The following is a 26,981-nucleotide window of genomic DNA, read 5'->3' as shown; positions in this document are numbered from 1 at the left end:
CCTTTGCCATCCCTACGTACTTCGGCTCTGTCAACCAAAACTTTGCCCTCATCTTGATATACTGATATGCATGAACTTTTTTAAACAGTCCCAAACAGTCCCATACATCTCTAGCAACAAAGATTAAAAACCCAATCAGCTTGATCTCCTGTTTACAGATTTAGAGCTTAGTTCTTGCTCCGGTCTATTTCATGGAGATGAAAGCACAAATAATTTAATTGTTCACTAGTGTAGAAGAATTGCACATGCTGAATTCAGGGCACTTCAGTTCAAGCATTAAGTTCGAAGGGAACTCAAAATATTTTAACTCAATAATAGCTTTTCACCAATTCGATGTCGAATGGGCAAAGAGAAGTAAAAAACGTTTGACTCGAAGAAATCATTAAACCACACAAGAAGGTAGGTTGTTGTGTTACAACACTGTAGAGAGTAAGACGAGCATCAGGAGGTGATTGCCTGCCTGGCACAATTGGCATTACTTGTACATCATAATGATCCATGCACCAGTTGTAAGTATGAGCGTAGAGGAAGCAAAGGTACAGGAAAGAACTAAAATGATGTTTGTCCATTTGCGGTTAGCACATAAGATCCATAATTTGCTCATTTAGGCATACATATTAAGTATGCATATTCTCCTGGATTATAGAGGAAGAGGCAAATGGAGCTGCTGCAAAGTTTCATCTTCTCTTGTGCGATCTTGACCTGTAGCCCTTGTCAACTATCTTTTTAAGTGCCTTTTTTGCTTCCTCCAGAGTCTCTACTGGATGATCCACCTCGAAGGATAATCTTTGAATGTTGAACTGCATAAACAAAGTTATATGAGTTTGAGCAGTATCCACTCCATAAAAGGACAAGATCACTAGATGATTAAATAATTTATCAAACAATGGTTCCCTTAGTTCCTTCCCTTTTTTTTCCAATGATTATATATCATCATCGCATGAATGCAGGTACAGTCACACACTGATAACATCCAGTATAGGAAAACAATTGCAATTAAGGGAAAAAAAATGTCCATGAAGTATTCCTCTGCTCGTATCCATGCAATCAATACATCCTAAAGGTAGGATTTCTGCATGGGACTCTCTAATTGATATGCAATATATTGGAACTTTTAAAGATTAAATAAATTTCATGCTTTTATTATTATCCCTAATTCAACCCCCTATATTTTTTAGTTTATATTACTTTTTATGTGTGAACCAAAATGACAATCCAAATGACATTATAGGAGATGCATTCCATGACAGCACTTATGTTATCTAGGGTAGGCAAGCAGAGTTGATAACTGACGTGCGAAAGAATTATAATGCCCTCATAGTATTACGGATTTGCATATGCAAGAGGAAGCACAATTTTTGAATCTCTATAATTTCTCTTAGTGGGAGTGTCCACCGTCAACTCTTTAATTGTATAGTCAAAGTTAGATAGCACTCAGCAGAACAATTTATAATTGGCAGGTGCTGGTAATAATACTGCAGCACAAATGTAATCAACTGAACAAGCAAATAACCCCATAATCCCAGGGCTTCAAATCCTATCAAAATTTAATTTCTAACCAACGTGGATTCCACAAATTATGGATAGCTAAAATTTTGACTTGTACCTTGATAACCTAGAGCTGCCAATTTATGTCAAGTACCTCATATACTCCTCTATGACAGTCACCTATTCTACTCTAATTGACACATTCATATATATGGCCCTAGAGCTGCTCAATCTACAAGGTACAGCACCTCTATCTTTCAGTAAACCATTTTCCTAATATTAATCCTTGAGTATTTCCAACAAGGAAATTCCCCGTGTGTATTCTTCGATTATTGCCAGGATGTTATATGAAAGTGCTTTATGTTGCCTTATGGAGCAAGAACTTATCTAAGCTAATCTGCTGACTTAAATCTTGTACATATACAGTATTTGAATGGATATACCATCAAGATTCTTTCAAATTCTGCATATCAATTTACTTAATTAACTGACATTAATTCATGCCGCAGTGACCAAAAGATATCCCACATATCTAGTGTACATTGATCACGAGATTCAATCAATCAGTTTACTTGACTCATCTCCTCTAAGCCCTAGGAAAGTCATCATTATGCACTTCTCGTAACTCATGCAGGCAAAATGTGAGTGCAACGAAAGCTGTAATAATTGATAACATCCATTCCCTTCAAGAAGGTGAAAACAGCAAGTACTACTAAATATCTGAGCTAGGACATTGTACCTGTGCACCTTGCCTAACACGTATATCAATGCCTTTGCTGTCTATAGATATGAGAGCTGCATCATCTATCTCTGCTTCTGCAGATAAAAGTTCTTTGAGTGGCTTTGAGAAGATTGCATTGAGTTTCTATATGAAAAGCACAAGGATGGAGTCAGAACAGAGACAATAAGAGCTTTAGAAAGAATATGAATAAAAAGAATTGCCCGATCAATTTTTTATTGAAAAAATATGGAATTTATTAAATTACTTTCAGATTCTGTTCACCACCATCAGCAGCAATCTTATCAGATTGAATCACTTCATATTCCTTCACATCTACCCATGCCACAGTACCAAAACCTCCAATGAAATATATGTCACTGCAATAATTACATGCAGGTGAAAAAGAGAATATAGTACTTGATGAAGGAGAAGTAACCAAGAATAGATGACAAAAACATCAGGTTTATACATATCTTTTCCATGTTTAACCTGTTATCCTATCCACACTTTTCCTCTTCTGCATTCTTATTCAAGAATTCATTATTTCCTCAGTCATCAATTCCCCCAAGTAATATGGGACGGACTAAAGCTCATAATCCAAAAACACAAGCCTCTAGAGAAGTATTAACCTGATATCTTGTAGACGATCTTAAGCTTCTTCTGCATTCTTATTGAAGAATTAGCCCGAATCATTGCTACTAATAAAATTAGACATGGAACCAAAAACCAGACAGAATAGTAGGTATAAATTAAATTGGGCAGCCAGCCCCTAGGTGTGTATCCCATCGTGGCTATAGATTGTATATTCACTTGATTGAGATCTTCAACGAGTTCTGCGACTATAGGATGGATCTAAATGTGGAACTTGAAAACCTCCACGGTCTATGAGAGCTTAAGCAACGGAAAGGAAATGTCCAGAAGGCACAGATAGTTAACCAATCACAAAGACTTTCTCCCCATCTCTCAATGATACTGAGGGCTCTTGATATGGCTCATATTTAGGGAATTAACCTATGTATCAAATATGCACTATAGCTAGGATCTTTGCGCTTCGAGGGGAGGGGAGCTCCTATCTATCTTAAGTCTCAAGGCTGTATGCCTTTTTGGGAATTACACAAGGGTTAGGAATAGCATGAGGCCCTGCAGCAGCGGTTCACTATTTCCTCAGTCATAAATTTCCCTAAGATGGACTAAAGTTCATAATCCAAATCCACAAGCCTCTAGAGAAGTATTATCCTGATATCTTGTAGGCAATCTTAAGAGTCCAAGGATTTTAGCAAGAGAGAGGCATGACATGAAACAAATTAAGCCAGTAAGCAGTTTGGAAGATCTATTTATCTTCTCGCAATTTTAGTATAATGTAATTGAGGAGTGATTTTCCAAATTTCTGTATTCAGAAAAAGAGACTAAAGGAAGGCTTAGTCTTTTAGGCAAAAGCTTCTCATCTTAATAATGTAAAGAGTCAGAAATTAACTTGAACAGTTGATTCCATCTCTCTATGTAATCAAAAATCAGATTGAGATAGACATGAAGAAACCTAAGCACCAGTACAATCTATGGCAATCTAACCAAGAATCAGTTTCCTTTCACTTGTTTACAGCGACAATACTGTCTAGTTGTAATAGAATCATAGAATATGGAAAATGTGATTATATCAATCACCCTTTGCTTGTAGGGCCTTAAAAAATTAACAGGATAATTGTCATGATGTAAGAGCATTTTTTACACAACAAGAAGGGGAACAAACCTTATGTTTTCCATCCTATAATAGTAAAAGTTACCCCACTGATGGGATGCCCATTGTTGATGTTTTACTATGTACTGCTGACGAGCCCATTCCTGAAGCAGGCAATAGTAACAATTTTCATGATATGAAGTCAACAATAACCTATAAACAAATAAAAAGGTTAATCCAATATTTTGAGAAAACAATATAAGAAAGGGAGTTCCAGATCATTTTTCCCATCATACCTCACTGAAAAGAAGTGTTGGCAACCACAAAGAAAGGGAGTTCCAGATTTACGATATGAGCAAAATAAGAGAACCATTCAAGAGATCATTGCAACCGCTAAATCAGTTTTTGCTGAAAAAAAAAACTCTGCAAGGTTCTTTCCATTGAGGAGATATTTAGTACAAGCCTTATTTAATCTTATTCATCTATGAGCTTGTTGTGCAAGACTCCCAACCATTTAGGTGAAAAAGGGGCTATGGGTGAAAAACTGAAAACGGAGAGGATACAGATCGGATCTATATTTTTGCTTCAAACATGGATATTATACGGATACCAAAATGAAAAGTCATATCCCGACTAAACGGATATAGATATAAATCGAATATGAATGAGATCTTATACGGATATGGATATAAATCATATTAGGATTAATAATAAATTATAAAATAGTTTAGGCTGCGTAAAAATGAGTCAATCTAAACTTACACAAAAGTATGTTTAGGATACAACCCAAAAATATTACCACGAAACTCACAACTAGCTTAATTAAGGATGGTAAACTATAATTAATCTTGTTCTGGAACCTTTCTTTACTTCAAAAAGTGCTAAGGGCACTATGAAAACCACAACTAGCTTGGTTAAGAAACTTATGGAACGAAAAAAACTGGTAAACTACTTCCAATAAAATCACATATCAACAATTTCTAAACATATCAAAGGATGATATGCAATTTCTCTATCTAGGCAATGCTCCCTGGCTCTTAAACATAGCTGATAATATGTGAAGTTATTGAGATCCACAAACTTTAGAAAAATTTAAGGAGTGTTCACTTGTGGAATAAGTTCTATACCGATATAGCTATATGCTCATTTATTATATTTGCATAGAGAGGATATACCAAGGTTCTCGGTATTGGGATCAGTATTGGCCGTCTAAAAAAATGATACATATTGACCGTATTGGCCACTTTTATTGGATTAGACTATTTTTTAATTACATAAAATTTTAAATATTATTTAAAAATATAGAAAATTTTCTAAAAGTTTAAAAAAATAACAAAATAAAAATTACTCACATATAAAGCGTAAAAATTTAAAAAATGTATTAACTTACTCAAAATTCAAAACTTTAATATCTCATATATTTCTATGTCTTCATCATCATAATCACCATAACCTCTGGCAGAGATCTACAGATTGTCTTCGTCGGAGAACGTCGCTAGAGGTCAAGGTCGGCAGAGATCTACTTGGCCGCCGATGGAAGAGGTGAGAAAGAAGAGAAAAGATAAGGAAAAAAAGAAAAGAAAAAAGAGAGCGGTAGGTAAAGGAGGACATCAATTATTGATGTTCCTTGGGTCAGATTCGACTTAGTATCGCTTGTTTTGGACGGGATCAACCGTAAACAGCCGATACCCCAGCCGAAACCTATTCAGCTGGGAACGGGATTGGCTAGGGTCGATCACAATCTGTTTTGGCCAATCTCACTCGAAATCGGCCGAAACTAAGAACCTTAGGATATACTAGTATAAACTATTACAGTCATGGATAGCCATGCCAATCAAAAAGGGGCATGTCGGTCAGCACTTGTCTTGCCGGCATACCGACACGTGGCACGAGGGGGGTGTCGCACGACACCCCTCCTAACAGCTTCGCCGCTCGCTATCAACCTTGTCCTCGAACTACCCATCTTCGATCGCCTTCGCTGTTGTCGTTGTGCAAGCTTGTGTCGAGTACCCTAGCTCGAGGGAGGAGGAAAGATCGAGAGAGAGGGAGGGTAATCGATTAAAAACTTTAATATTTAGGCTCGGCTCTGCTCAAAACGAGTCGAGCTAACTCGAGCCTAATTGGAGAAGGATGCGACGACGGCGGCGGCTTGCCGAAGGAGGAGAAGGTTGATGGAGGAAAGGGAGGCCGAAGGAGATTTTGCTAGGCACGTCTTCTTTTATAGAATGTGGATTGCCTTTGCGTTGAGTTTTCTATCTTCTTTATCTGAGTTCTTCCGCTCCTTGTTGCTCTCTCTCTAAAGTGGTCGCTGCTCTAAAATTGGACCTTTCACCCTCTTGCCAGAGTTTGGAGTTTGGTTGCACTTACACATATATATATGGCAAAGGGGAGATTGAAATGGGAAACTATGAGATTAGTATTACTAATAAATGCTCTCTCTTTTAAATCACTCATTGAAATAATAGGAATAGTTTTAGCTTATTAGCTCCATAAGCAACTGCTCTCTCGACTTGACAAGCCTAGACCTCTGCTTAGAGATGTCAACTTGACAAGAGACTTCATTTATTGCTCATATAACGCATAGGCATAGGCATAGGTGCATAGGCATAGGCATAGTATACCATGAGCATCTCTATTACTTGATTAGTCTTAATATATATATATATATATATGTGCATATAGCTAGTACTTGCCTTCTAACTGAGAAAAAGGCCATAACGAGCCCATCGAGCCAAGCCTGAGCGAGCTGGCTTCAGCTCAGGCTCGACTCAAAATTTAGATCGAGCTTCGAAAATAACCTTAGGCTCGACTCAGCATGAACTGAGCCGAGTCGAGCCCGAGCCCAAGTCAAGCTCGAGCTGCTCATTTATTTTGACACCTCTATATCTAACCATGAGTTATTTCTTATCTAATAATATGTCCTCTACTTCTAAAATTCATGGAGTCAAGGAGTTTTCTTCATCAAAAATATAATTTAAATTAATTAGCTTTTCATTTTCTACCTTCCTTTTAAATTTTTTTTCCTCAATCTCATATTATAATGATAGAAAACTAACTTCTTTAATTTTTTTATTGTCACTCTGTTGCGTGTTTTAGTGTGAATGAAGAAGAAAGTAGTCCAATTTTTTTCGCACTGTGATGAACACAATGACTTAAATTATTTTTTCTTATTGGTGTCAAATTTGATGATGCCTCATTCCATCTATAAATACACCACCATTCAGTTATAGTGTTACGAGATATAGCTGCAGCAACTTTAACAGTACTGAATTGACCAATTCTCAATCTATATTTCTCCATCTGAAATATATTATTACATACATTTAATAAGAAACTAATTATGTTGAAACTTAAACCTTGAGACAAATAATAATAATATTATTTAATTGACTCATAATTCACTTCTTTATCGCAAATGATTTGTTTATGAATGACAAGCTTTACTCTGCTAATTACCTTCCTAATCCCAACAAGACTTCAACATCATAATTGACATTTATAGATAACTGAAATCTTGAATTAAAAATATAACCTGTAGAAATTTAAAATTTGTAAGCATTCATATATTCATAATAAAAGTAAATTAGTGAATTAAAAGCATGCCTACCAGTAGCGTATCTATCTCTATATAGTTGTCTGTTCCATCTGAAATTAATTAACTTCCACCACTTCCTATGACTTTTGCCCATATTTTTTTTTATTTTTTTGCTATATCCATTGCCTCGTATAAAAAACTCATCTCAGACTTGTCATCACTATTTACAAGTCGTAATACCGTCAAATACTGCGGTGACAATTGTAATATTATCCAAGATGTATTTCCAAAAATCATGTTTTTTAAAGTTTTACCTAAAGGTTTATCTGTAGGTTTCATATTCTTAATTTTTATAGGCCACTCCTGTAATGTAAACATTCGCATGGTATTATCCTTGTAGCGTATGATTCTCTCAAATCTAGTAAAGTTGGATTTGATGATCTTCCTACTACTAGTAATATGCCTAAATAAATTAAAAACCAAACCATGGTTGTATATGAAATTTATCAACCTCTGACCTTCATATGTAACCATATTAATTTCAAATTTCTTGGTAATATCCTCTAATATGAGATTAATACAATGTGCAGCATATTACATCCAATATAAATAAGATCTCTTCATTATAAGTAATTTTTCAATAGCCTTATAATTAGCCATATTATTAGTAACCACAAGATTACCTTTTTTTCAACATATTTCTTCTACCACCTTATCCATCAACTGATAAATATAATCTTCACTTTTAAAACGAGCAGTAACATTAACATACTTCAAAAATATTATTCTCATACCCGAGTATATCATGAAATTAAATGTATTTCTTCTATTTTGTGTAGTCCACCTATCAAACATTAGTGTATAATCAAATTCATCTCATACCGTTTAAATGTCTCAATATAAACGTGAAGCTCATCTATCTCTAACATAAGATATTTAGCAGCAATATCATTTAAATTAAGAGGCGGAATATCAAGTCATACTGATTGTATAGTATCTACCATAGTGTGATAATAAGGACTATCCGCTCTATTAAAAAAAATATGATCGTAGAAGAAAAATATAGAGATAGTACTACCAATATCTTTCTTTGTATTTTTAATTTCTTTGAGAGCTATCTTGATAGAAGCCTATAAATGACTCATTTTTCTCTAAATATATGTATCTATTGGTCCAATATTTTCAGACTACGCTATAACACCACGAGTTCTAAGGGTAGATATACTACCCACATATTTTTTTTTGTCTTATATATGAATTGATCTAGATCTTTAAAAATTACCCACTGCTTCTTCTGATCTCTTCCTCCTCTCTATGCATATTTCTATTCTTTTTCATTATCCTCCTTATTTCTCTCTTCATCATTCTTCACACTTTGCTCACTACTATTATTATCAGTGTGTACAGAATTATGTATTAATTTTTTATGAATCATTGACTCTTTTTATTGTGTATAATGTTTATTATTCTTTTTGCCTATTAAATGAGTCAAAATTTATTTTCTAAATTCCATGACCACTTGAGTGCAAGCTGCTATAATTTCTTGTCTTCCAACTAAATGTTCTTTCAAATAACTAACACCTCCACTTATTTTCTTTTCACACCAGTTGCTTTTAATATGCTTTTTATTTTGCCCAATAGTGTTGTAATATTGCCACCCAATGTCAATATCATGTAAGTTATCTTTTGGAGCCATTTTTTCACTGTAGATAAATATAAACAAACAAAATAAAATATAAAATAATTATTGAAAAAGATAACCCTTCCAATTTTTTTATGATTTTTTTTCTTCTCTTCCCCCCAACCCCTTCTCTCTTCTTCCCTCCCTCTTAACTATCGCATCTCTCTCTCTCTTCCTCTCTCTCTCTTTCTCTCCCTCTCTCTTCTTCCTCTTTCTCTTTCCCTCTCTCTCTCTGCAGTTCCTAGCTTGCTACAATAGCAAGGAGAGAGAAAAAAGAAAGGGAATAGAGTAAAGAAAGAAAAACTAAAAAAAAACTCACCCAAGGTCGGTCGAAAGTTAGAAAACGTCATTGGAGGTCGAGGTCGCCAGTGGTGAAACCTTGGAAAAAGTGAGAAAGAAAAGAAAAGAGAGAAATAAGCGAAAAGAAAGAGAGGGAGAGTGAGAAAGGAGAGGTGGCTAGGAAAGTGAGGACATTAAAAATTGATGTCGACGGGTAGGATCCGACCCGGATCGACCAATCCCAGCCCATTTCGAGTAGGGTCGACAATACAGCCGATACCCCAACTGAAACTAGCCAACGAGCTAGTCTCAGCCTTTACTTGTGTTGAAGATATAGCATTTATATTGAATGTCATATGATGCACATTATCCTAATGACATATTAGAGGATATTGTTAAAGATTCTGAAATTAACAAAGTGTTGCGTGTAGGTCAAAGATTGACAAACTTTATATATAATTATAACTGGGTTTCTTAATTTACTTAGGCAGATAACTAGATTTGCCACTCATTTACTATTGTTGAGAGTATCATGTGATAAAAAAGTGATATTATGCAAATGTTTATATCACAAGTGTAATATATAAAGATTAAGAGCATAAAACTTAAAAATCAAAGATTAGGTGAAACTTTAAAGAGCATGATTCTTAAAAATATATTTTGGGATAATATTGCAATTGCCACCACAACAAGGCCAAGTTTTAAAAAGGTTTTTTATATGATGTTATGCACATAGCAAAGGAGTCAATAAAAAATATAGGCAAAAAATTACAGAAAGTGAAAGTTGACTGACTCTAGATGGAACAAAGAGCTACATCAAGCTATGCACGATGCTGATAAGCGTGCTTGTAATTTACTAATTTATAAGTACTTTGAAGTTCGAATACCTACAAGTTTCAAATTACAATATCTAAAAGGTATCTCATAAATCAAGGATTTTAGTTCTCTGAAAATGTTACTAATGAAATTAAAATTCTAATGAGAGTTAGGAATGTAATTAGCAAACTAGAGTCTAACAATTGTAAATAAATCCTTTCCATAAAGAAGTGAGATATAAGATATGATTCAATTAAATAATTTTATTATAATTTATTTTAAATTTTAACCTACTTTATGCAATAATATATTGCAGGTGGAGAAATATAGATTGAGAATTGAGCAATTTAATACTGCTAAACTTGTTACAACTATATCGCATAATATTCTAGCTAAAAAGTGACTCAATTTTAGATAGAAGACACCAAATTTAATACTAAAAGTAAAAATCTTAAATCAAATTGTGCCTCCATTACGGTATGAAAAATATTGGACTACTTTCTTTTTTATCTACATTAAAGTATATAATACATAGACAACGAGACAATTAAAAAAAATTAGTTCTATCATTATAATATGAGATTGAGAGAAAGAAATTAAGGCAAAAAATTCATTATCCTGATGATACAACTAGTCGTGAGATTGTCCTTTCATTATTTATTGAGAGAAGACAATAAGACGGCAATTGAAGACAAATTAATTAGGGATGCATATACATATCAGCGATGTCGTCATGAGGATGTTGCTCTCTATGACTGATTCATCGAGTAATTATTTAGAGTCATCACAAGATCCATATATTGTTTGTTGTTATTCTCAGACACAATAAAAAAAGATAGCTATTTATATGACTAGTTTAATTCAATCACTCTTTGGAATACCAAATCCTAAACATTAGTACTTATAAATTTATAGTGATAATGATGACAACCATAAGAATTTACCGGATCCAGCTCAGTATTCATCATAGTTTTGTGTGAGTACATTTTTATTATGGGTTAATTGAACTTTATCCCTATGTGGTTTGACTCAATTGCATGAAACCAACATGTACTTTCAATTTAAGAACTTAATCCCTGTGTTCTTAACTAAAATGTAACCTGTTATTTTTTTCATCATATTTGATCAAACATAGGTCGAACTTGAAGATTCTCATTAGAAAGTAGAAACAAAGTTGTAGATGATTGAATATACTTTCTAACGTATCTAAAATAATACCGATCAAACTTAGATGACAAAGATATCACAAAAACATATATCTATTCAATACATTTATCATATCTTTATCATTTAAAATTCAATCGATATTATCTTAGATGGATTGGATATCTTATCCAATTCTCTATAACTATCTCTAATGAGTATCTATAAATTCAGTCTCTAGTTTCGTCAAATATAATGAAAAAAAAATAATTGCCGCACTTTAATCAAGACCACCAAAGGAATAAGTGCTTAAGTTAAAAGTACATGGAAATTTTGTAAAACCACAAGGAGATAAAATATTATATCCCCTTTTTGTTTTTAGGTTTCATATATAGTAATTATTTTCTTATTTTTTTATCATTTCCTCAAAAATTTTAAAAAAAAATCTAGATTTTTAGAATTTTATATAATTAAAAAAAGTCTAATATTGTAACAGCCAATATGGTTGATATGTATTATTTTCTCGGGTGGTTTATCTTGATTCCAACACTTAGATGCTTGAATAAAACCTACCAAGTTGTAGGAAAAAAAAAATTAACCAACCTAACTTTTGAGGAAAAAGAAAACCCATATAGATTGTATGGGATAAAGAAAGCATATAATCTACCACAAAAGAGATGAAGGAGAAGAATAAGGAGAACTATAGGGAGGAGAAAGGAAAAAGGATAAATATGGAATCCTCCACAATAATAATACTTTTCAATTTTCTATGATTTTTCTTTTTCTCAATTTTTAAATTCCATCATCTCTACATAAAGAGACAATGAGATTACATCACCTCATAACCTAAACTTATCATAATCTTTCCTAATCAATCTATAACCAAACTAGATTCTTTTACTTATAAATCAACTAAATCCTAATAAAACATTTCTAAAACAAACAACAAAATCTCCTAGATTTTAGGAGGTTTAACCAAATAGAACACTCTAAAGCCAAATCTAATTTTTAGATAGAAAATATATCCAAAAATTAAAAATATATATATATAAATTCCCATAAATAAGCTAACTGACAATCAACAATGGAATCAAGCTAATTGCTTTTGATGCTCACACAACACACAACTAACAAGAAAGCACATGCTTTACTATAGAATCATTATCTTGAGTTTAAGAAAAAGCTGGTCAGTTTCAAAAGAAAACAATCAGTTTCAGTCTATATAGTTTGTAGACAGTGAAGAACCACCATGTAAGGAGTAAAAGAAGAGAAGGATTACTTTGATTATTAACAACACGAAAACTCAATATAGTTTGTAGGAGACCTTAAGAAGATAGAAAATTGGCAATAGAAGTTTCTAAAGTAGACACAACTGTTAAGTTGCTTTAATGTCGGTTTTATTTTTTTATGGTCTTTAGAAAAGAACCTAATTTACAGTTTAACTCAGGGTGAGATAACATAGTGACAGAAGGAGGGGAGTGGAAGATATATAAATCAGAATCAAGATGTTTTTCTCTGTGCGGGATAGAAAATGCGTTGACATTGAAAACTAAGTACATGATACTATTAAATGTGTAATGTAGCTTCAAAGAACCTGTTGGTCAGCTGGGAGGGGCATAACATCACCAAATATTGTCACACGTGCATTTGACAATCCACTCCATCCAGGTATCTAGGAATAAAATAAGATTTGAGTTTGATAAAATATACAATTTTGATTCTCTTGATTTAAAATTATGCAAAAGTTGACACCTGTACAACAAGAGTGCATCTTGGGTCTGCCAACAGGTTTCTTGTGTGGATAGCCAATGGTGATAATGAAAATATTGGATCTGCATGTGATGCTTAGACTTTAGGGATAAAAAGCTTTGAGTTTATAGCATGTTATATGGAAGAATAAAAACAGTAAGGCAACTTACGGCCCACTGAATCTGATGCAAAGTCAACTAGTGAACCAAATGGGTACCCTGCACGACGATGATGCATTTGCGACATGACAGTGCATAGATGAGCAAACCTAGCCTGCTTATAGAATAAAATGAAAAGGAATAACATATCAATAAAAAGGGAATCATGAGACATCAACCAACACAAAAGCTATCACTAAAATCTATATCTACAAAGAAATCACCTGTTCCATCAAATTGCGAACAGCCAAAGCTGGAGGAGGTAAATCATGAGCAGAGGTTGCACTCTGCACACCTCCAGAAATGGGTGTTCTAAACAACCCAGTTCTAGATCCACTTGCACCAGTTCCACTAGTGGCAGCTGTAACCATCTTCAAGTTCTCAGTTATGTCCACTTCATGAACTTCATTGTGAGTCTCGTGACTCAAATTGCTCTTTAATTGTACAAGAGAAAAAGCGATAGATCATTTCTCAATTCTCATATCTAGTTGTTGAACAATTGATGCAACAAAAGAGTAGAATCAATAGTTTGTATTTCTGATAAACATATAAAAGATTAAAAAGGACTCAAAAATCTCCAACCAATATGAGAAACAACTAAGAAAATCCAGCTTTACACATTTAAGCCACAGTACTTGCAACAAATATTATATTTAACTTTAAAGATTTACCCCAGGGCATCACATATGTCACCACTGTCAAAGTGATCAAGCTGGCTTGAGCTTGGTTTAGTAAGGCGATGGGTTCTTGTACCAAAAGATCGGCTATGGAACAATTCCTTCAAGATCTGAATTTATTGTACGAAGCAGTCCGCACAACCATAGGAAAATATTCGTCAAATATTCTCGTATAATCATAAAATTACGAACCAAGTGGGTTAGATTCGTAACTTCCTGATCTACAACTTTTGTATTTACGCCCTTCACAGATTCGAACTGCAACTGGGATGAAAACACGGAATAACGTGGGTGATGGTGGTGGTGACAAGTGGAGTGGATGTTAGGGTTATAGATGGATATGAAGATGGAGATGGATGGTGGATGTAATTAAAAGATATAGATGAAGGGAACGAAATGGTAGAGATCCCAAAGAAGAGGGGTGGCTCGACAGTCGAGAGAGATTAGAAATTAAGAGAAACCTTGCCAACGATAGAGCTGGAAGGGTAGTGAAGAGGGAGGAGGGAGATTATGGTAGATAGATTATAGAGAGACAAGAAATTAATATTCCAATAGCATAATGAATTTGGCTGTCATCCACATATATATAGAGGCTAGCCAACAAGTCTTAAAATAGTAAGTAACCCTAATTCTAGAGGATTCCCGCCGATCGCGTTCGAACGCGCCCGATCGCGTTCGAAATCATAAAAGACGTTCTCTGTAAGTGCGAACGCGATACAGGCATGCGAACGCAACCTGATGCAGGCGTTTGCAAGAGCGTTCGAACGCAACCTACAGAAATTTTATTTTAATGAAAATAAACAACTAATGCAATAAGAAAAGATCCTAACTAAGTGTATCATAAGGCTCAATATATATATATATATATATATATATATAAGTTCATAGACACTCCTCCATTTTGTGGTTCAAAGTCTCGATTAGTTTCAGTTTTGACCTCTAGGAAAAATGAATATTGTCAGCCAAAGTAGAATGGATTTAGCCTATTGTAATCAAAATGCCAAAATAAGAAATCTCGGTAACTTTAACCAATGAGTTTCGGCTTTAGTTTTCAATAAGAAAATGAGATGGTTCAATAAGCTTGAATCAAGCTTGAAATATATTTGATTTTACTTATCATGCAGCTTGTTTATGGTTGAGCTTGGCTTGAATCGAAATATGCTAGAAAGTAGGCTCGCATTGAAACAAAATGACCCAAGCTCGATTATGTAACTTATGCTCGAAACTAACTTCAAGCCAAGCTTGAACAAAGCTATCCACCAATGGCAATATGGTTGTGTAGTTGTGTATGATGTAGGATAACCCAGGATGCCGACCTAATACATATGATGTAATTGTAGATATAAGCACAAATTAGATATGTTACAATATGTAAAGGACAAAACCCTAGGACCTATATGTTATGCAAGATGAATGATACCGAGATTGTTCTAATTGTATTCCTTGAAGAAATGTTGTTTGAAGTTCCATCCTGAACACTTGGTTGGTGTGAGGCATCAATGAATCAATGTATTTATCGCCTTTTGTTAATTTGTAGGTGCAGAATTAGGAGAAAAATGAAGAGATATACAAGATAAAAAGGAGCGTAGAAAAGTTGTTCCATACGGACTGCTACAGAAGCCCATACAGGCGGAACCCAAAATAAGTCTTCTCTTCAGATTTATGCAGTGAAGAATAAAAAATAAAAAAAAGGATAGGTAGAAAAGGAGAATAATAAGAGAAGATAGTTGGTTTCACTCTGGGTAACACACCCAGACGTTCATTTCACACAAAGGAGAATATGATGAAGATCTATTTACAAGACAGAGCTAGTTGATGAGTCCTTTTTTTTAAGGAAACCCTATAGGCTAGATATATCATTCATATCAATCAAATGTTTACAAGCCTAATACAAAAAGAAAAAGGGGAGGTAGTTTGAATAAGCTCCCACTACTTGGCAAAAAACAACAGGACAGCAAGAAAAACATAGTATCAAGCTCAAAGGGTACATAAAATTAAGTAAAAAAATACTGTCCAAGCCTCTACGTTGACACAAAAAATCTAGCTTCCGGCGATTCCGTCATGACCACTATAGATACGGGCCAGCCAGGAAGCAAACCTACATAAAACAGAGAAAAGAACAGAAAAAGAGGAAGGTGCTACATCGGATCCGGCAAGCCTAAACCATTGCCAGTGAGGGCTCCTAGGGTCAGCTCTGTCAAGACTCACAATAGCACGAGTTACTTTCATGATATACTTTTTACTAGTTAGGAGAACAATATTCTCCTAATGTACAAACCCACCATACATGGTGATTTTGTCATTTATCCACTAGAGCTACCATGTTAGGATGTGATCCAAGTGATAGTCTTGAAGATACCATCCTTTACTTTCTTCACGAGAAAAATAAGTCCTAATGCAATTTTGCATTAATTCTTGGTTTGTCCTGGTTTGACATTTTCCATGTAATATCTTCCTGCACTATTATCTTAGTAGCTTACTGTAGTATGTTTCTGACTGATTGTTTCACTTCTTCTACATGTCTCTGAATTCATAGCATTTTCTTAAAGTTTTTGTAAAAACCAAAGGCCTGCTTACCTAAGCACTGATGACAATCTCAAGGGAATCTAACACTAGAAAAGAAACAAGCTTACAACAGGCATTATCATGATAGTCTTAATTCACACACAAATTCCAATTCCTCATGCTTATTTCTCGCTATATATATAAACATTCTACAATCAAAATCATCAACTAAAATCTTTTAACCATGAACGAAAACTTACCTATGCAATTTAATTCAGAAATTTGAAACAATCCTCAAAACCAAATGGTCACGTACAAGTTTCTAACTCCCACATGAGGAATACCTCGAGGAATCCATCTTCTCCCCCGCCGCTGGCGGAAGCTTCATCGGCAGTAGCTTCGATCCTGCCCCAACCCCTCAGCGCACTTGTTTCGCTCACCGAGAGCCTTAAAGCATGCAGATTATCGTAGGTTCTGGAGAATCCACATCGAAAGGTGGGATCTTTGGAAGTCAAGAAATGGCGGGAAGGAGGGATTTGGGCGAGATGGGAAGAAAAGCTGGAGCTGGGGAGGGCTTCCATGGAACACAAACGAAAGCCGCGAACCACAGGAAAAATACAGTCGGAAGAAAGGAGAATCTGATACTATTGAGTTTTAGTGTGTATAAAGAAGAGTTTGGGGCCCATTTTGGTGTATTTAAATATTATTATTATTTTCTCATTATGTAATGACTAGGAGGATCAGGGCATCACAAAGTGACATACACTTGTACTAATTATGTACCAGTCTCTATATTCAACTTTTCATGAATGTTTGATCTTACGGATGAACATACGAACTCGTATCAAATCCCAGCTCAATTGAAGGGCTTCCCTATAGAGAAGGGTTGCCTGGATTTGACTCATCAATTCTATACGAATGATATCCTCATTATGACTCAGGTAACCCAAGCCTTAGCTAGTGCAGTCTCTTGATAAGTATTATTCCCTTACGAACCAAAGGGTTAATCAGGATAAGTCTAGTGTTTAATGTTTCGATAGATACTAAGGAAGCTATGCTTTCCATCGTCAACATTGGTCTTGGCCAATTCCCCTTTGTTTATTTGGAGCTAAAATTTTTTATAATCGCGTCTCTGTTGCCAACCAGATTGATTTGGTTAACCATGTCGCTAGCATGTTGATTAGCTGGAAAAGCGATATCATATCCTTCATGGGTAGTCAGATCCTTCCTTATTAATTCTACTCTCAACTCCATTCATAATTATTGGTTGGCTTCTACTTAGATCTCGAATTATACCTTAGACCAGATATTTAAGCTTGCTAGGGGATTCCTATGAGAAAAAGAAAAGAATCGAAAGTGCCTCCATCCAGTGAATTGGGCCAAAGTGACTAGGCCAAAGGTTGAGGGCGGTCTTGCTATAAAAGATTTATGGTTGACCAAAAGTGTCTTGTTTGAAAATAAAAAAAAACGTCTTTAAATTTTCAAATAATGAAGTGTAAGTATGGCACTCTTGATAATTGAGCTGCCAAGCCCAAAAAAGGTGCTTCTTGGGCCTAGCGGGTCTTGTGGGCTACGGCTAAAAATATTAGGAATGAGATAAAAATATTAGGAATGGGAATGGTCTTAAAGTTAAGGTCTTGGGGATCCTTGGATCACTCCCAGCCTTCTAGCATGCATGTCGTATTTTGTGAACACTTCTACTTTTCATAGTAACATGCTTGTCTCGAATCTTATGACTAATAGGTCCTAGGATGAAAACTGTATTAGGGAAGCCATTGGGCTAGGCTGACCCTTTGTGACTCTATTCTGGCATAAACGACTGAATCGCTTGAAGATAAATAGGTTTGGTGGCTTGATCTGAAAGGGAAAGCCTCAGCCAAATTTATTTACTCTTTCACTAGGCCGAGAATTTAGCCTGAAAGCCTAGATTGGAAAAAAATTGTAGAAGCTCAGGGTTAACCCAAGAGCGAAGGTTTTTCTTTGGAAAGTATTATGGTGTTGTGCCCCAACTAGAATTCTCGTTCATAGCCTACACATTGGACCGGCTGAAATCGTGCCCAATGTGTGGCCTATGGGAGGAGATCTTGTGTAACAACTTAGAACAAAACTGTGGCCGGCCTCGTGCCCATGCAAAAAGGGAGCTGCCTGGGGGTGCCATGCACCTCCTATTAAATTGGGTATTATAATATTATCGTGATGATACAATAAGAGAGGTATTTAGATTGAATTATATGTAGAGTATATGGCATATATGACTATGCATTATGGCGATAGATGATTTGGAAGTTAAATTAATTACTTTATAAGGCGATAATGAAATGAATATAGAGGACTATGATCTTTCATATATAGTGTATTGATGGATGTTTATCATGTTGCTAGGCGATAGATAGTGATATATAGAAAGTGACTATATTGGCATTTATATAACATTTAACTTACGTGTTAAATCATTATTAGAGGTTATTGAGAGAGCCTTTTAGAATGATGAGATTGATCTTAATAGTTGTAATGACTTAGCGGTTGGCATTTGAGTTTTAAGATAAAAATATTTGATTGGGAGATGATGATTATAGGACTGTTAATTCTATTATAGTTTGTGAAATGTTAATTTTTAATGAAGTAGAAAATTAAAGATATGAATTGTTTTAAGTAAAAGAAAAGATATGTTATTAAGGTTGATAATTATTATTCTTGGGCATTCTGAATAAATTGGTTTCGACTGTTTTATTAATAGATCATATCATAATAGTATGAATAATTCGGGAGATTGATTTTAGTAGCTTATTGGTTCTTGGATGGTACTTTATGGATGTATCTAAATGATGTTTATGTATTTTCAATTATCAAGTAGTTTCAAACAAGGAGTTTCAAACACTTCATGCCAAGGAGTTTCAAACAAAATCGTCACATAGCTTGGCCAAACTGACTTTATTCTACACGACACCCCTTAGATATTCTCAGTATTTTAATTTTTTTCTACAGAAAGGTGAGAGTTTGATGTTTTGATGCAAAGTAGGACTTTTGTCTCTCTATCCAACAGCAATCAACTATTTATTGACAAAAACAGTAACCAGATTGAAATTTTTAATGATTTAATGAGTGATTAGTTGCGAGGGAATTCGATCAAAGGAATAGGATGCAGTGATAAAACCCTCAACTTAATTGATGTGTCTAACGCCTTCTTTGTTTGTTCGAGCTTAGCTTGTTCCAAGTTAAACCTAAGTTTGATTTAAATTCGACACAAGTATTATTTCTAAGTATTTTCCTTGCTCAAAATTAAGCTCAAATTTAGTCGAAAGAGTGACCTTGATCATCGATCATGAGCTCAAAATCAAGTTCAAGATGAGTTTGATTAGAGCTCAGGTTGATCAGGAACAGAACAGTACATCTGAAACTAGTGTTAACTCAAGACAGGTTTTGATTCTCTTAAGGCACAATCTGAAGTTCAATTAGATAAAATTATTGATAAATTTTGAAGAAGAAGCACTTCACTGAACGCCAACACGAGGTTTAAAGAAAGATCATGTATGCAAACTTATGACAAGTTCTGAAAAGGTTTGCATGACTTAAGACCATCTCTGGTGTATGCTAAATTAACTACCAGATGGAACTCAAATTTGACTATATATAGGCCATTATTCCATTGAGAATATATATATAAAGTTTATTTTACATATATATCTCCCAAAAGCTCTTTATTTGTTTGTATACTCTTTTAAATTTAGTATTTGTGTATATACCCTTCAAATTGATCTACTATTTACTTCTTTCTATTTTGGAGCGAAAGCTCGTAGGTTGAGGTAATTCATTAATTTCTAAATATTATAATAATAAGGTCTCATATATAAAAAGTAGGAAAGTAGAGTAATGACTCTTTAACACAAGTCTCATACTTGGCCTATAATAGACAGTATTATAATTTAAACTAAAGGATCAAGCTCGAGAGCATAAGCACAATAATGAAGTGAAGAATTGTCTAAGAAATTCTTCAGAGCAAGGAGCCTTACATTTAACATTATTAGCTTGATAAACGGTAGGTTCTATCAGTTCGGTAGTTCAAGACAATACCCTGAGAATCCACAAAGATAAGAGGATCGAAGATCACCCACTTATAACACAAATTAATAAAGAAAAAAAAAACCACCACCATCATAATTCAGTACTGCAGAGCAAAATAATAGAAACATCCAAAAAAAACATAATATTTGTATCCTAAAAACATAGGCACCGACAAGGGAGAGAGAAGCCTCGACCATGGCGGTGAGAGATAAACTCCCTCTAGCCGGGAAGGGAATATCTTTGGCCAAACCCTAGCAGAACTAGGGCTGGTGCAGAGCTGAGTTACTTTTGCTTGGGTAGTTACTATTTTAACTTACTATATGTTAAATGATGAATTATTTATAAATTAGAAAGATACAAATTCACTTAATTGTTCATGCCAAACAATATGAAGGTGTTCTTAACCTTCTGGTATTAAATGGATCAAAAGTTTTAACTATTAATTAACTTTATATGGGCATCAAGAGTATATACCAAGTGTTTTGAAAGGAATACATTCACGAATAAAGGATTTCAAAGGGTTTACATCAATAAATATTCGACACCTTATTGAGCAAAATTGATTGACAGAGGGAATATTCCAGTTCCATATACTTGAAAACAAGAATGTTGAGTTGGATTCTGGTATCCTGTCACTGAGAACTAAAAAAGGAAGATCTGAAAAGCTGAAAAGCTTGGACAAATCAATTGCATGAGTTTGATATCAGTTCCCATCTGACATGTTGTCTTTCTACGAGCACTTAGCATGCACCTCATAATATATGAGCGATTATTTTGATTATTTTCTCATATTACTATTATTTATTAGTTTGGTGCATTGGTATCAGATGTAATTTAATTACAGACACATAGAGCATCTGACCCGTTTGCAGAATTTAGAAGAAAATTACAAAGAACCTGAACACTCTGACCATTTTTAATTACACCAAACGAAAAAGATGTGTAACCAATCACATGTTGTTTGTCTGGGAGAGGTTGGTGTATTCATTCTCAGGCCAACCCATACTGGCTGGAACCCACAATTACTTTAGATAAGGGTGGTGGGGTGGGAGAGAGAAGAAGAGAAGAGATAAGAGAGCCCGGTCCTCCTTCTCTTATAAATACTAGTTTAATTATGTCTTTAATTCTTTTTTCTTTTAACTAAATTTTGGAGGATAGAAGAGTTTCTCTTCCTCCTCTTCCAACTGTGATCAGACTGAGAAATGCATGTAAATGGGGTCAGAGAAAAGGTTCAGAGAGATGCTCCCGTGAAATGTCTATGAGCCTGCAAGCGTTGGAGCAAGAAGCCAAACCTCGCTTAGATAGGGCTTCTGAAGCATGAGTACCAGGGGATAGATCAATAAAATAGTACGTTGTTGAAGTACCGGAATCTTTCACAAATAAGCGTGAGCTTATTCTGAATGGAATCTCACATCTCAAACCCTTATAATCATGTGACTTCTTACACCAAGAAAAAAAAGAAAGGATTTATCTTTTAAAAAATTAGAATTAATATATTGGATAATCCTAATAGCATCTAAATTAGAATAAAATGAGTAGAGTAGAAAGCTTGTAGGCAGGTTAATTCATTAATTTCTAAGAGTTATATTAAATATAGCCGGATACACAAAGAAAATGGGGATCGAGTAGAGCGACGACTCTTTAATACAAGCCCCACAATTAGTTTACAATAGATTGCACAATGGTTTGAAACAAAGCATCAAGCTTGGGGCACAAAAGAAAATTAAATAAAGAATAACCCAAGAAATTGCCAGGAGTGAAGAGCCTCGAGTCAACCTACATGTTTCGTCAATGTAGCAGTCCAAGACACAACTCTGAGAATCCACAAAGGCAGGAGGATCAAAGATCACCCACATGGAACAACAAGTTAAAGAAAAAGATTCAACACTCTAAATCTACAAAAGGGCAAGATAAAATAGGAAAATTTGCATATAACACCCTATTTTTTTTAATGGAATTGTGATTTCTGTATATTCACTATTTATAAATTGAGCTCTATGATTTAGCAAATATGTGCAGAAAATTATATTAAGGGTATTTTAGTTAAACTTAACCAAATATTTGAGTTAAGTTAACTATATTAAGAAAATTATAAAAATACTCTCAACTAAGTCATACTAAGGGTATTTTAGTCATTTTAGAAAAAATATTTTACTTATTTTAGAAATAAAATATCTCTAATTGATAAAATATTCTTATTGTGTTAGTTCAAATCTAACCCTGGATATTTTCTATGCATTTGTTAAATCATAGGGCTTAATTTGTAAATAGTTAAAATATAGGGTGTAAACCACAATTACGTTATAAAGCAAGGTATTATATATAAATTTTCTAATAAAATAACACAGCTATGGACCCTTAAAAATTACGACATCTAGGACCAACAGCATCAGGAGTCACCGGAAACATAAAAGCCGGCAAGCACAGGCTACTACTATGAATGGGTCTTGGACTTTCTCCCCATCTAGAATAGTTGCACCCACTTGGCATGTCAGTGATGCCAAAAGACAGATGGGCACCAATAGGCAAGAGAGGTCGGTGGCAGCGGTAGTGGATCAACTGCTGCACAAGTGATCATGCAAAGAATGTGGAAAGAAAGTGGTTGAGCCGGTCCTCTAAGAGGGAAAGGAGCTAGAAGAGTGACATGGTTGGATCTAATGAGGGAGTGGTGAGGGGCAGGGACAGTGGCCTTGAATTTGGCAAGGATGGGAAGAAGATAATGAAGGAGAACAACGACGAGGAAGGGAACGACAATAGCTTCCGGGCATTTCTTATGGCGGTGAGGAGCGACTGTGGGAAGAGGCAGCGGTGGGCACGGTGAGCGGTGACAGTAGTGTGTTAAGAGTGAAGACACGTCGACCTTTTGGGAAAGGAAGATGAAGAACAACAAAACGAGAAGGTGGGGGTGGGGGGCAAAAGGAGGGTTCTCCCCCTCTCTTAGCCAACGGGCCAAGGGAGGGGAGAGGAGTGAAAGAACCTTACCGGTGGCGACGGCGAGGAAAAATATCCCTTCTAGAGAGAGGAAAGACTTGTGCCAAACCCTAACCCTAGCAAAGCTAGGGTCGATGTAGGGAACGCAACAAAATAGTCTCTAATACATGACTTCAAATCCTAACATCTTACTTGGGAATAAGGATCCAAATTAACCCTCCTACTAGTGATCGGGCCTAAGCAAGAGTATGTTTGTTTTACCTCAAACTAAATTCATGACCATGTGAATTAGAAAGTTCCCATTATCAGGTATATGAACAGAAATTGTACACGTGTACGAGCTATGCAATAATACTACCCCATTAATTTTCTTAAAAAAAAATAATACTACTGCAAGCTTTTAATTTCTAGTACCCAAATTAACAAACCCTCACATAACCTCTATACCAAGGGAGAGAACAGAGAAGCTACAGAGATGGAGCTCCCGGGCGATCGCTTTGACGTGATCATCATCGGCGGCGGGATCATGGGCAGCTGCACGGCCTACGAAGCAGCGAAGCGCGGCCGCCGCGCCCTCCTCCTCGAGCAATTCGACTTCCTCCACCACCGCGGCTCATCCCACGGCGAGTCCCGCACCATCCGCGCCACCTACCCGGAGTCTTACTACCCGCCGCTCGTCCTTGAGTCCTACCGCCTTTGGTCTGAAGCCGAGTCGGAGGCCGGTTACCGCGTCCTCACCGAAACCCGACACCTCGACGTCGGCCCCGCCGCGGACTGCAGCCTCCAAGCCGTCATCGCCAATTCCACCGCCGCCGCCGCAGCCCGAGTCATTGATCGCGCCGAGGTCGACGATATCTTCTCCGGCACGTTCCGGCTCCCGGACGGCTGGATCGGCGTCTCCACGGAGGTCGGCGGCGTGATCAGGCCGACGAAGGCCGTCGCCATGTTTCAAACGCTTGCCCTAAAGAGAGGAGCTATTCTTAAAGACCACACAGAGGTGAACGAGATCAAGAAGGACGAAACCGGAGGGGTCCTGGTCAAGACGGCGAACGGCCACGTGTTCAGGGGAGCCAAGTGCGTCGTGACAGTTGGGAGCTGGGCCAAAAAGTTAGTTAATACCGTTACCGGTCTCCCCCTCCCGATCCAACCTCTGCACACTTGCGTTTGCTATTGGAAAATTAAAGACGATCACGAGGAGGAGCTCACGCCGGAGAAGGGTTTCCCGACGTTCGCCAGCTATGGACAGCCGTACATCTACGGGACGCCGTCGTCAGAGTTCCCGGGGCTGATCAAAATAGCGATGCACGGCGGACAGCCGTGCGACCCCGATTGCAGGGACTGGACGTCGAACTCGGGAATCCTGGTCGATGCGGTCCGCGCATGGATCAAGGAGTTCCTCCCGGACCTCGTCGAGGCCGGGCGGCCTGTCATGACACAGGCGTGCATGTACTCGATGACGCCCGACGGCGACTTCGTGATCGACTTCCTCGGGGGGGAGCTCGGGAAGGATGTGGTGGTCGGGGCTGGGTTCTCCGGCCACGGGTTCAAGATGGGGCCGGCAGTCGGACGGATCCTCGCTGACCTGGCGATTGACGGGGAGGCAAAGGGGGTGGATCTGAGGTGGTTCAGGATGGCTAGGTTTGATAAGGATCCGAAGGGGAATGCAAAAGAGTATGAGGACCAGGTCTCGTCTCATGTCAATCTCTAGAAAAGCTTAATTTAGATTTGTTTGAATCTTAGGCTAGTTCTTCTCGTAAGTTCTTAATTAGCATTTCTCTTGTTTTAATTCTTGGATGCTATTTTGCAAATTCATTTGAAATTTTAGTAGTTAGAATAGTAGGGGTGTTTAAGCAGTTTAAGAGTCAATAATGCAATCACCTGCTGATCTTTTTTTTATATGAATGTTTGTAGGCTTAAGAATTGGAGTTCAAAGATACAATCAACTGTAGGTAGATCAGTCTAGTCTTTGTGACTCAATTCTCAATTGCTAGACTAGAGAGGTAGGTGAGTTTTTTTTGATAAAGTTCGTAGATAGTTAATCCATTAAACTTCAAATAACGACTGTAGTATGATATACAATGAAGAAGGCAAGATGGATGAAAATCCTGTAACAAGCCTCACTTTTGGCTGAAAATAGATTGACCAACATTAAAATGTTAGATATTAGCTTGTAATAATATATAGGTACTCATGGAAATATAAATTAACGGACGGGATAGAGCATGGGCCCTAGAACAAGCCTCCATCTTAGCTTATAGAGGCAACACTATGAAGAAGAATAGTTGCAAGAGACTTGAACTCAAAGCACATCTTATCAAAGAGTCAACATCCTATAACTCTTCTCATCCAAATTAGATTCAACACGCATAGAGACCAGCCAACCGAATGGTACCAACCATACTAATCACCAAAACATGTTAGAGCAAGCCACCATGAGAAACCCTAAGTCAACACCTACTTAATAGTGGCTGGCCATGTGGCAGTAGGTCCAGTACATGAGGGTGGGGCAACCAACCTTCGACCGCCATGGCAGATCCACTATCGAGTGGCAGCCGCATCACTAGAGGGAGGCCAATAATGGTTGCCACTTAGAGCTCTAGCATACTGGAGGAGCTAGTGAGCACCGCGGCTTAGGGGTGGAGGTGGCAAAGGAGAGTGAGGTTGGTGAAAATAATAGCCAGAGAGGCAGAGACAAGGGCAAAAGCATTGCCAGATGTGATGTCCGAGGAGGGGCATGATTGGGTTGGAGGCTGCACAACTAAAATGAAGGAGAAGGTGGGGATGGGTGTAGTGTAGGGGAGAGAGATTCTGAGAAAGTGGGGGTGGAGGAGGATTGGGCCCTTGGTGGTGGCGTGCTCGGCTCCACTACCCTACACTAGCAAGGCAGTGAGCCACCCGATTGTTGTCAATACGCAAAAACAAATCCTTATGGAGGGTAACACAGAAATCCAACATTTACATTCATGCACAATAGAGGCAATCAACCAGTTGATGGCATGCTCCTCCTCATTAATTGCTTTTAGATAGGTAAGGCAGTCTGTGAAAAGCTAGTAGGAACCCAAACTTGCTTGGGAGGCCAAAAGTCTAAGACCCTCCAACACCACCCGTGCCTCTTTCAAGAGTATTCCCAAACTGGTTAACAAAGACACTTCTTCTAGAGCAGACTTCCTCTGGGAAGATAACCAGAAGAACACCAATGCCACCCACATTGGTTCCTCTCCAAGTAGCGTCGACCTAGTAAATAAGTTCTCTCGGGGAGGGTCCTAAAAGGGTAGGGTCACAAGGGAAGTTCTTTGGATCCATAGTGATAAAAGGCATGCCTCTCCTTGCTTAATCTACTTACCAACGAGGTATTAGGAACAAATCTAATGGCCTCCTCAACTAACCCTCCTACATTGATACGATTCGGACTTCACCGACGTCGTCTCGAGCATGGATTCACTTTAAGAGTGTTTTTGCTTCATATTTTAGTGTTTAATTTCCATTAAAATAAGTTTTTTGTAAGTCGCGTTCGAACGTGGGTGGAGTGAGTTCGAACGCAGTCGGCGAAAATTGTGTTTT

At 36.7% G+C, this 26,981-nt stretch overlaps 2 protein-coding genes across 4 annotated transcripts; one reads left to right on the top strand and one right to left on the bottom strand.

The window, feature by feature from the left end:
• Positions 1-336: 336 nt before the first annotated feature.
• On the bottom strand, positions 337-17,066 carry LOC140799117 (uncharacterized). 3 transcript variants are annotated; one of them, XM_073153285.1, is made up of 9 exons: positions 16,688-17,066; positions 13,470-13,679; positions 13,258-13,360; positions 13,091-13,170; positions 12,933-13,010; positions 3,957-4,048; positions 2,475-2,586; positions 2,228-2,353; positions 337-800 (listed from the first exon to the last, which is right to left on the bottom strand). In XM_073153285.1, exons 2-9 carry the CDS (start codon positions 13,614-13,616, stop codon positions 678-680), a joined length of 861 nt encoding a protein of 286 aa, XP_073009386.1. In that variant the 5' UTR covers positions 13,617-13,679; positions 16,688-17,066; the 3' UTR covers positions 337-677. The 3 variants fall into 3 exon arrangements, with proteins under 3 accessions (XP_073009386.1, XP_073009372.1, XP_073009380.1); XM_073153271.1 differs by having other exon boundaries at positions 16,772-17,064; XM_073153279.1 differs by having other exon boundaries at positions 16,744-17,050.
• A 6,756-nt stretch (positions 17,067-23,822) lies between these two features.
• On the top strand, positions 23,823-25,316 carry LOC140782120 (probable sarcosine oxidase). The gene has a single exon (XM_073128521.1). It carries the CDS (start codon positions 23,896-23,898, stop codon positions 25,126-25,128), a length of 1,233 nt encoding a protein of 410 aa, XP_072984622.1. The 5' UTR covers positions 23,823-23,895; the 3' UTR covers positions 25,129-25,316.
• Positions 25,317-26,981: the final 1,665 nt, after the last annotated feature.

Source organism: Typha latifolia, chromosome 1, assembly GCF_019914945.1.
Source record: "Typha latifolia isolate L0001 chromosome 1, TyphaL0001v2, whole genome shotgun sequence".
Classification (NCBI taxonomy): domain Eukaryota; kingdom Viridiplantae; phylum Streptophyta; class Magnoliopsida; order Poales; family Typhaceae; genus Typha; species Typha latifolia.
This window is presented reverse-complemented; position numbering and strand designations above follow the sequence as displayed.

Coding starts and splice junctions, on each gene's coding strand:
- LOC140799117 (XM_073153271.1), bottom strand. CDS start 17,008: ATGGAAGCCCTCCCCAGCTCCAGCTTTTCTTCCCATCTCGCCCAAATC. Junction 13,171..13,257: donor TGCATCAGATTCAGTGGGCC/GTAAGTTGCCTT, acceptor CATCACATGCAG/ATCCAATATTTTCATTATCA. Junction 13,011..13,090: donor GATGCACTCTTGTTGTACAG/GTGTCAACTTTT, acceptor TTTTATTCCTAG/ATACCTGGATGGAGTGGATT.
- LOC140782120 (XM_073128521.1), top strand. CDS start 23,896: ATGGAGCTCCCGGGCGATCGCTTTGACGTGATCATCATCGGCGGCGGG.